Genomic DNA, 10,902 nt, shown 5'->3' with positions numbered 1-10,902 from the left:
AAAAATAACTCCTCCACGGAATAGGATTAAGGTGCCGAAAAGATGCTTGCAATGGAATATAATTGCGGGGTTGATTCACGTCGATTTCGATGTGTGTGAATTTGGTTTTGGTGAATCATCATATGCTGCGTAGGCCCAATAATTGTTTAAGTGTTCCTTCCCGATGGCGGAATGATGTGATAAGTTGTAGAATTGAAAACTCATAGCTTCGATCAAGTGACGTGTAGATCGGTGGATGGTTGTTTTTATTATTGTAGCTTAATTGAAATTTTCGGAGCTTTCCGTCGCTGGAACTGATCCAGTCCGATGGTTGCTAGTTGTGCGATACCGCTGGAACAAAGTTCCAGCAAACTGCGTCGCGTGCTGACTTGCACGATCGATTGTTCCGATTCGATCCCCTTTAGGATTCTTTGAGCTAGCTCACGATCGGTCACGTTATGGTTGAATGCTTGTTTCGTGCCTGTTGGTAATCGTCCGTTTTCTCTTTGTTGCTTCTGCTGTGGTTGATGGAGCCGATCACATAGGATGGTTGAAAGTTTGATGCTTTCTGGACCACTGATCGCGATAGCTTGTGTTGATAGTGAAACATTTTTTACGAGATCATGATATTCACGCTCACTGTCCAGAAGTGCTTTACTGTTTTTGGTCTTGTTTCGAATGGAAACAATCCTTCCACCACCATGGCTAAGCATAACTGGAACGAATTTGGTTAATATCTAAAAAAATACTCATGAATTTACCTGTTGACATGGAAAAATATATCATAACTTACATTAATGAATCCTAAAATGTCATACGACGACTGACTGACGAAATGTTCTATTTGTTCTGGTGTGCAACCAACACTGACGGAAGATTCCAGATGTATCACAACCTCGATAAGACCCAATTTTTCCTTAACTATACTAGCCAACTCTGCCACCTGCTGCCTATTGGTTAAATCACACTCGAATACCGGTTCCGAGCTCCGTGGCTGGGAGATCGGCTTTTGATTTTCTGCACACACCAGAACAACTCGACAGTCATACTTTTCTATTAGCTCGTCACGAAGGGCTTGCGACAACGTTTCGGTTCCGTTGGTGATCTTTAACGATTCGAATTAAGAATTTATAACAACGTTTATTTTTATCGCAGAACTTACCAGAACAGTTCGTTTGTGTAGTGGCATTCGTTCCGAGGACATCTTTCTGAGGAAAATAAATACCGACGATAGTAGAACAGCAATCGCCAGTAGATGAAGTTCGGTCCACAGCCACAAAGAGGAAAATATCGCATCTTTGAACGTAAAATTGATGGTGGGCATACCGATTCTGGAACGGAATAAGTCGAAGAATGTATTTAGATCAGGGTCTTTGAAAAAGTATCCATTAAGTATGAAGTCAATGGAGGTGAAACCAATGTAGAATATCGTTCATGATTTATTGATAGCACTTCTAATATCTAATTCCAGTTTTGTTGTCCTTTTTCAGGATCACTTAATTTTTATTTGTTTGAAAATGGTAATTATTTGTTTGAATTTGTTTGAAAATTACAAGATCCAGCAAAAAACTTTACTGTAAAACGGCCGCGTTAAACTTAAGTGTAAAGGAGCCGAATAAAAAAACTTTATGAAAAACAATATTGAAAATCGAATTCTGGGCTGAGCATTTAAAATGACATTTTTAATGCTCGTGTAAGGGCCGCTTCTCATGCATTAGGGTAAATCCTGATGAGACGCCGCGGCATCGGTATGAATGCCGCACTTTCGATATTTCGAATATCGATTCGAAATACTGGTGCGAGTGAATTTGTATTTCATTACGCAAAAGAAAACATTAGTAATAGCTGCTCTTTTCTATAAGTCAAAACGAATGGAAAAAGATTTAAGATTGTGGTTATTACTACGTTTATTACGAAAACATTTTTTAAATAGTGAAAAAAGAGATAAAACCACGAAACATTAAAATTGACCGAATCCATAATAGATAGAGTTCGTGGATTATCAGAACGGAGACACATCGGGTGCCATCTACGCCAATATAGTGGAACTACACCCGGCATTACTCAACTGGTGCTTCAGTCAATGGCGAATGTGAGGTTCCGTTCCTCAAACCTCAAAGCAGAAGAACAACAACTAGTTCTTATGTGAGCATATCTGCTGTTGGGCCGTCGCAGTGTGAGTTTTGCTTCAAATAAAAGTGATTGCATCATCCAATGTATTTAGATCAGGGTTCTGGTCGTTTGCATTCGAAGAGAAGAAAACGGAAAGTGGACAACGATGGAGAACATTATACAAAATCAGCCTTTCTGTTGGCACTAAATGTTATCTAAAGAACTTTTAAGGTTACTTTCTTTGCAACTAAAAAGTAAAAATCATCAGTTTAGGGCAAATCTTGAATAATGCACCAAACGAATGTTAACTACCATTTTGCTGCATCGCGTTCTAGAAAAATGTTTCGAACAGTGTTTAACATCGTAGAGAATTTTACAATTTGGTCCTTCTGAATGCCAGAAATGAATCCCATACAGCATATTGATAGTTTGTATCACTGAAATATTGAGATTATTGAAATATTCAAATATATGAGCGATTGCGTCATCATCATGCTGCTGGTAGTTCGCATTCGATAAAAATACACCAAAATGTGAGCGACGCAGAAAAATCAATTAATCGGCCATTCTAAGGGTTTCCCAAAGGACTTTTAAATTTTATTTTCTTTTATATATGCAAATCGGAAGTAAAAATAATCCTTTTAGAAAAAACTTAATGAAATAATCAGTATAGTGAATCGTTCGCAGTGCGGACTGCGCATTAAACGAATGCAAATAAAATCAACATTCAGTTGCTTTGGGTTCAAGTAAAATGCGCCGAGTAGTGATTAATATGGGAGAAAAATCAACGATATGGATCCCTTTAGGGACTAGAAATAAATCTCAAATAACATTATGACAGATTCATATCGGAAATCTTTCACGAAGCAACGTTCCAAATGCTTTAGGTTATTTTGAAGGGTCATTTTGCAGAAAACCATTTCGCCGAAAGCTATTTCGTTAAATTATTCATTAGTCTTAATATCGTGATTGCAATTGATTTAAAAAAGACAAATGGAAAATGATTATTTTTACTCCCGTTTTGTTCACGGAACGACCGAAATTAGCTCTGCGCCCAATTCATATTACTGTTTTTGAATTAGTTGATTTTAACAACAAAATTTCCAAAATAACTAAAAAATTAGATAAAATTGAAAGTTTACTTTGCTGAAAAAAACTTATTTTTTATTTTTAGAGAATGAGTTTAGTTGGCGAATATCCTGTACACAAACCAGCAATATTTCAATCCAACACGAAATTCTCATTGACAACTAATTTTGTGACTAAAATCAGAAAATTTATTTCTATTTTTCTATCACCATAATTTCTGGAGGACAGCACAAAGAAAACAAAAATGAAATTGGTTTTATTAACAAGTTTTTTTTGCCAAAAACTCATGGGAAGTGTCAAAGTAAAACAATGTGTTACGATGTATCCATATACAAATTTCTAAACCGATATGTAAAAATGCCATAAACTCTTAGTGGAAAGTGTATTTATTCAGAAATGGTGCGCATTTGAAGCGATTGTGCGTAGTAATGTTTTTACGTGGAACAGTGAAAAGAGTTTCGAATGTTGTACTCTAATTGTATATGTCAAATGAAGGTTTTTGTATCTTCCAACCGTCCGGGCTATGCCGTCCGGTGTACTACTGTACTGTTTTAGTTTTCCGAGTGCCAGAAGTTTTCAGGGAGAGAGTCGAATGAAGAAAACAGCGATTTATTTTAAAAAGAAGTTTATGTTTCGTTTATGTCTTTTTCTCCAATACAACATCGTATTTATAGGCTAACTGCATATCTCGAAATAGCGATTAAAGCGACACCTTGTGAGGAATGGCGTCGTCAGCGCGGTACTCTTTAATATCTTTAACCATGGTTTTATAAGCAAAACTCGACTATTTTAATTAATATTATTTGCATAATCAGATGAAGTATGAGCACGGTTATTGAAAATCTCTTTCAAACCGTAAAATTTTCTAGTTTTCGTCATAAATCGTTGAGGAAGGGAATAAAATAAGGAAGATCGAAATGACAATGGGTTTCTCCAGGGAACTGTTTTGCGCACCAATAGCTCGCTATAACGGGAAATTTAGGATTATCCCGTTTTTTAGGCATTTTTACTTCTTTTCGATTAAGGAAACTCGCGTACAAAAACGATTAACCACATTTAATCTCACTACATACATTTGAATATTTTTCCATCAATGTTTCTGCCTTCTTCAATAAAGGGTAATAGAATTGCTGAAAAAAACACACTGACGACCAGCTCGACGAGTTCAGAAAATGTTTCTCTGTGTGTGTATGTGTGTTTGTGTGTGTAGAAGGCTGAACCAATTGAAACAAACTTAGATTCGTTTGAGAGCTACTATTGAGTTATTGGTGAAGTTTGAAGATCAAGTGGCTATCCTTACCAGTTTCAGAGATATGATGATATAAGTAACTTAAACGACGAGTCAGTTTTTATCTACCAGTGATTGTTTTCTTTTAGACTCGTTCTTTATCATTTGTTTCAGATAGAAATAATGAAGGAACATTTTTACTCCTCCCACCAGGTTTTGGGAACAACTAAGGAACAACTAACGCATATTAGAGTGCTACGTTTAGTAACGAATCTTGAGACACTAATTTCTAAAAGTGTATTTTCATATTTATTTAAGGCCTGAGCACAGTGGGTCGCGTATAAATTGTGAATCGACCACGTGGTTCCCTCAATTCTCTTTTTCGTCTGTGTGTTTAAGAAAGTTATGATGAAAAAACTACATTTTGGGAGCCTCATATCAATTATGCTCCTTATATCGACACCGATGCATTTTAGAGGGCCTATGTGTTCGGCATATTTTCTTGTAGTAACATGTTCTATCATTCTTAAAAAGGCTTGAATTCACTACCACGCAATGTATGCAAATTAAAACTTATAACTCACTTCTAAGTGGATTAATGAAAACTTTGATTTTATTCAAAGAAGAAGACAGTTCCAGACAAAAGTTTTTTTGAATGCAATGAAGCCCTAAAATCAACCTCTGAAACTCAAACAGAAAACGTATTTTGGTGTGGTTGGGACCACTGAGCACTCTGTTAAAAGTGAATGGATTTTTACAATCTATGGGTTGAAACTTGCAATTACAAAAAACTGAAAATTTTGACATCTAACTATGTATAACTTAAAAAGTAAACATCAAATCGCAAAACCAATCAGTTGCGCACTGGCTGACGAGAAGACCTTTCATTCTCGACTAGTCTCGCCATCTCTGAGATCTTGACCTCTTTGTGAACAACATAAAACTAACCACACACACGGTCATTTGCTCAGTTCGTCAAGTTTAATCGGTTGGCCTTCCGGGCATCGGCTAATTTTCCCAAAATTCGAGCGAATCCTTTGCCTAATTTTTTATATTTACAAAAATATTGTGAAAACTCACCAAAAAAATCTGGCTTTTGCAGATAATGCGAACAGACGTGTTCAAAATTCAGGTTGCTTTTATGTATATGAAGAAAATAAAGACCATTGTAAACGTTGTAAGCTATCACACTTTGTTGGACATTTCATACGCTCGATGCAGCGCACCGCGCTGAAGACGCTATGCGTCACATGGTGGCGCTTCCGAAGATGCGCAGATAGCCTATACCTGTCAATACAGAAAAGACAACCGCGACTGAAACTTTTTTCGGTAGTAGTGTGCCATCTAGTGGTTAGTAGTCATTACGGTGTTAACGGTTTTTCGGTGACAGTGCGCCATATAGCTGCAAATTACAGAAACCAATTCAATTATTTATGTTGGTTGAAAACAACGTTTTATTTCTCTAATTCAACTAAAAAATTAGTTGAATGGAAATGAAGTGTGCCTTAGCTAAGAAATGACAGCACGTTTAATTGATGAATTCAACTAAGAAAATAGCCATTTCAACAAATATTTTATTATTATTAAGGGAATTAGAATTAAAAAATCTAAATTAGCAAAAGTAAGATTTTTTAAGTTGTCTCAAAAAATAACTAACTAAAATCAGAAAATCAACTAATTTTTTCGCCATAATGCTGATTTTGGTCTTTCCGTGTTGAATTTTGACATCTAACTATGTATGAAAATTTTGACATCTAACTATGTATAACTTAAAAAGTAAACATCAAATCGCAAAACCAATCAGTTGCGCACTGGCTGACGAGAAGACCTTTCATTCGCGACTAGTCTCGCCATCTCTGAGATCTTGACCTCTTTGTGAACAACATAAAACTAACCACACACACGGTCATTTGCTCAGTTCGTCAAGTTTAATCGGTTGGCCTTCCGGGCATCGGCTAATTTTCCCAAAATTCGAGCGAATCCTTTGCCTAATTTTTTATATTTACAAAAATATTGTGAAAACTCACCAAAAAAATCTGGCTTTTGCAGATAATGCGAACAGACGTGTTCAAAATTCAGGTTGCTTTTATGTAAATGAAGAAAATAAAGACCATTGTAAACGTTGTAAGCTATCACACTTTGTTGGACATTTCATACGCTCGATGCAGCGCACCGCGCTGGAGACGCTATGCGTCACATGGTGGCGCTTCCGAAGCTGCGCAGATAGCCTATACCTGTCAATACAGAAAAGACAACCGCGACTGAAACTTTTTTCGGTAGTAGTGTGCCATCTAGTGGTTAGTAGTCATTACGGTGTTAACGGTTTTTCGGTGACAGTGCGCCATATAGCTGCAAATTACAGAAACCAATTCAATTATTTATTTTGGTTGAAAACAACGTTTTATTTCTCTAATTCAACTAAAAAATTAGTTGAATGGAAATGAAGTGTGCCTTAGCTAAGAAATGACAGCACGTTTAATTGATGAATTCAACTAAGAAAATAGCCATTTCAACAAATATTTTATTATTATTAAGGGAATTAGAATTAAAAAATCTAAATTAGCAAAAGTAAGATTTTTTAAGTTGTCTCAAAAAATAACTAACTAAAATCAGAAAATCAACTAATTTTTTCGCCATAATGCTGATTTTGGTCTTTCCGTGTTGATTTAAAATCGTACTTTTGAAATAATCCAGAAAGACTTGAATAATTTTTGTAGGTTTATTCATAATTCTCAGAAGGGAATTCCCAAAAAAAAAATTGATGACTTTATTAGTGTATCTACCAGGCAATTGTTTGCGGTATTTGCGATAACTAAGTGCAAATGAAAAAATATCTAATGCGACTTCGCCACATCGTTTTGTTCGTATGCTATCCGGCCTTGCTACCGTTCGTTTGGACCTAACTGACGCAAAGCTAGCTTTGAGTAGACCGGGCAAACGAGGCGGCTACAGGTTTGTATGCAAGAGGCCGCCGCTTCCGACGGCGGGTCGGCGGCCAACTGAGTTTTTTTTTATCAAATAGATATTTTTGATGAATAACAAGAATTTGCATTTTTCTAATAAATTATGTTATGTATTCTAAATTATCCTTTCGTCGAAATGACCCTTTCAGCAAAGTGGCCATTTCGGCGAGATGGTTTTCGGCGAAATGACCCGTTCCCATTTTGAAGATAAAAAATAGAGTGAGCAGAAGAAACAATACAAATACAATTTTGTAATTGCGATTTCCTTTATTTTTTGCAGTTTTTGTGCAGATTTTCGATGAAACAATGTTTGCATTATAAAAATATGAAAAATTCAAAGAAATACTTTTTAGTCCGATTTCCGATGTTATGCGATACGTATCATCCAAAAGGCTTCAGTATAATTGAATATATGTGCAACAGTACATCTCTGCCCCACTGTACTTTCAAATGATTTCATACTTAGATACAATTCAGTGCACAGACGATTTTTGTTTTTGGAATTCTCCATGGGAAGTTAATCCAGCTGAGGTGTTATCGGTCCAAATCACTTGCTTATCATCACGGGAAGTCTGTGTTGGGGCTTACCTCGTTCATTTAGCATATATAAATAACTCGAAGCACGATACCAAATCTGGCAGTTCAATTCAGTTCGGGTCTTTCCAACAGACGTTGCGCGCTTGAGGTCTGAGAATGATAAGTAAGTAAAACGCATTTCAGTAACAAAACAACTTCTGATTCATATCTCCCGCATTCAGAATATCTATTACCGTTGTTATTTTGTGGTCTGGTAGCGGCCGGTAGCAGCAGCTTTTGCCCATCAGAGGGAATCCGGAGATTCTCCTTGCCAAGATTGAATACCCGGTACGTACAGTGCACCGAAGGGGTGCCCACTTTGAACGAATGTGAACCCGGAACCGTGTTCGATGCGAGCTTGGAATTGTGCCTACCGCTTATTTTGGTGGCAGGTGATAGCGGCGCTCGAGTTGTGGAATGTCCGGACCAGTCCGATTCGGACGAAGTGATCTACATTCGGCATCCGAAACGTTGCGATGTGTACTTTATGTGCACGAAGGGGGTACCGTACGAACAGCAGTGCCCCGAAGGAACCTACTTCAACCCGAACGTGAATGTTTGCGACAAAGTGGAGAATGTCGAATGTGTGATACATTCTTGAAGCAGAATTTAGTTTAAGAACTTTACTGTATTGCAAAAATAATAAGTGAAAACTGTGGCAATTAATGTCACGCAAAATCTTGTGAATTGTTGTTTAGATATGAACTTTTCAGGAATAATCATAATTAGAAAAAGCAGCAAAAACCAATGCATTTTGGGTCAATTAAAATTGTGTTACTGAATTGGAGTTGAACTTTTCATGTCCAGGTTTGTTTTTTGATAAAAAAGCTATTACTTTAAATGAAGAGAAATTTATGAAAATGTACGTGGAATTGCTCGGTTATTGAGCTAGCCCAGCGAAATCTCATCTTAAATTTGAATTGCACCTTCTCAGCACGAGTTAAAAACGAAACGTAAGGAATAGTAATCATAGTACACACTCAAAATTGGATTACTGATCTCAGCTGTTCAAACCTCGGTAGCTGATCTTTTCAGTAAAAATAGCATTTCATCACAGCGGTACCTGTACTGCTGTCAACAAATGTTTATTTGTGCTGATATATCAGTTGCTGCCCTAGGATCGAAAGAAGCTATATGGCAGAAAAATTTATGTACAAATGCACGAGACATGTTTAAAAAGTAAGACCTGTTCGCTTATTTTTCAAAATCAACAAGCTTTATAACCTTTACGCTTGTACATATCTCTATACATGCACTACTTGTACTGCTATTTCAGAGGTTGTTTTGATTCAGCGGTCGTTTGCCTATCTGTGCGTACCGTAAACAATGTCCGCGATAATTGTTGCTCCCACCAGCGGTGAAGTAAACGCTGTAGCTAGATATTTGTGTACATTTGCCGAAATTCATCGAAAATTATGCCTAGCTAATAGACCTACTGTAATGAGTGACGGAAAAGGTCGTTCTAAAAAAAATGGCGAGCACATGTTCATGACGAAAAGCGAAGTTGTAGACTCAGTATGCAAACTACTATCTACGCAATTGTCACGGGAAAACTTGAGTATCAAACATTTAGGGGTTTTTTGGTTTGTACGTAAAGTACATATTTAGTTTCGATTTCTTCGCGTTTCGCCTTCGGCTCATCAGTGCTTAAAGCAGTTCAAATTGAACCGCCATCTCCGCCTAACAGTTCAATTTGAACCGCTAAGCAGACGCAAAGTCCACACTATTTATGTGACCCTTTACGTACAAACCAAAAAACCCCTAAATGTTCAAATTCTGCGGCGGCCAGTAGTCAGTCGTCACTCGTTTTCGTCCGAGACGTCAGATAGGATATGGCACCTAGTGTCATATCTTTGAAGGGTCCGGCATTAAGGGTCCGGAATATCAAAGGCTCCGGCATTAAGCTGCTATGCAGAGGGGTTAAAGAAGGTGGAGAAGTGGTCTGAAAATACGCTAAGAAGTAAACTGCGATTATGGGGAAAAAAGGGAAGTAGATTTGTTTACTAGTAAGAACAAGAATAAATCAACTTGATAAGCTCCACTGCATCTAGACGAGTTTGGACTACTTGCACCGGCAGCTAACTGAAGATAAACGAATACAAATCAATGATAGAATTGAATTTAATATCTGATGTATTTTACTTGTGAATTGTTGATAACTGGTCAGTCTCGAGGTCAGTTCCGATAGCCTTTTGGCTGCCTTTTGATAATTGAAATTCGTTTGGCGATATATTGCAGCAAGGTGATTTCCATCCGTCAGCTTTTTTGGCAAGTATATTTCGTTGCCAAGTCCAACCATAGTTCGATTTTCCGGTGGATGTTCGAAAAATGAAATTATCGAAATTTGCAAAAAAGTTTATTGATCTGGCAGGCTATATGCGGATGTAGTTTATCACTTCCGGTACGATCAATGGTGCACTGAAATGAAAATCTTATTTATATTCATTAGATTTGTCATATGAATCATATGCAGAATATAATTCATAGAAATTATATGGAAACTTATAATCTTTATTTAATGTGTACGTCAAATCTAAATGGACGTTATCATAATGAAAGTTATAAAAATATCCCATATAATTTATATGGAAATCCGATGGAAGTCGTGAATCGTACTGCTTGAAGCTGAAGAAATAGTTGTGTCTCCGATATTCATCAACTGCTCCAGACCATTTTTTTCAGGAAGTTCCGCATCTCAATGTAATTTTAAATCGCTGACAAGACAGCTCATCCAACTTCGTTCTATGCGTTACCGGACCATGAAATATATATCCGGTACATTTCATTACTCTATCTGTCTAGTAAGATTCATTTTTATTTTCAGTCTCGGGATCTTCACTTATTTCATGAGGTGCTCCCTTACCGAACGGAATACTAGTAAAGCTTGAATCCTCAAAGAAAAGTAGTATTGGCGATTATCTGCTATTCGTATGAGCTCTATTGAAAGTTATATAT

General features: G+C 36.9%; 2 protein-coding genes across 2 annotated transcripts in view; one reads left to right on the top strand and one right to left on the bottom strand.

Annotated features, from left to right (window-relative positions):
- Positions 1 to 207: 207 nt before the first annotated feature.
- Positions 208 to 10,902, bottom strand: part of LOC131425768 (uncharacterized) — a 49,134-nt gene continuing 38,439 nt past the window's right edge. Inside the window, exons 2-4 of the mRNA XM_058587911.1 lie at positions 1,142 to 1,310; positions 773 to 1,084; positions 208 to 716 (exon numbers count right to left, since the gene is read on the bottom strand). Of these exons, the coding sequence (XP_058443894.1) occupies positions 249 to 716; positions 773 to 1,084; positions 1,142 to 1,303 (942 nt within the window). The 5' untranslated portion in view covers positions 1,304 to 1,310 and the 3' untranslated portion in view covers positions 208 to 248. The remainder of the gene's footprint in view (positions 717 to 772; positions 1,085 to 1,141; positions 1,311 to 10,902) is intronic.
- Positions 7,979 to 8,729, top strand: LOC131425769 (peritrophin-1-like). Its single transcript, XM_058587912.1, has 2 exons — positions 7,979 to 8,071; positions 8,130 to 8,729. Exons 1-2 carry the CDS (start codon positions 8,065 to 8,067, stop codon positions 8,546 to 8,548), a joined length of 426 nt encoding a protein of 141 aa, XP_058443895.1. The 5' UTR covers positions 7,979 to 8,064; the 3' UTR covers positions 8,549 to 8,729.

The sequence above is a fragment of the Malaya genurostris genome, chromosome 1 (genome assembly GCF_030247185.1).
Source record: "Malaya genurostris strain Urasoe2022 chromosome 1, Malgen_1.1, whole genome shotgun sequence".
Taxonomy (NCBI): domain Eukaryota; kingdom Metazoa; phylum Arthropoda; class Insecta; order Diptera; family Culicidae; genus Malaya; species Malaya genurostris.
Note: the sequence above shows the minus strand (reverse complement) of the source record. Positions and strands in the feature narration are given on the sequence as shown.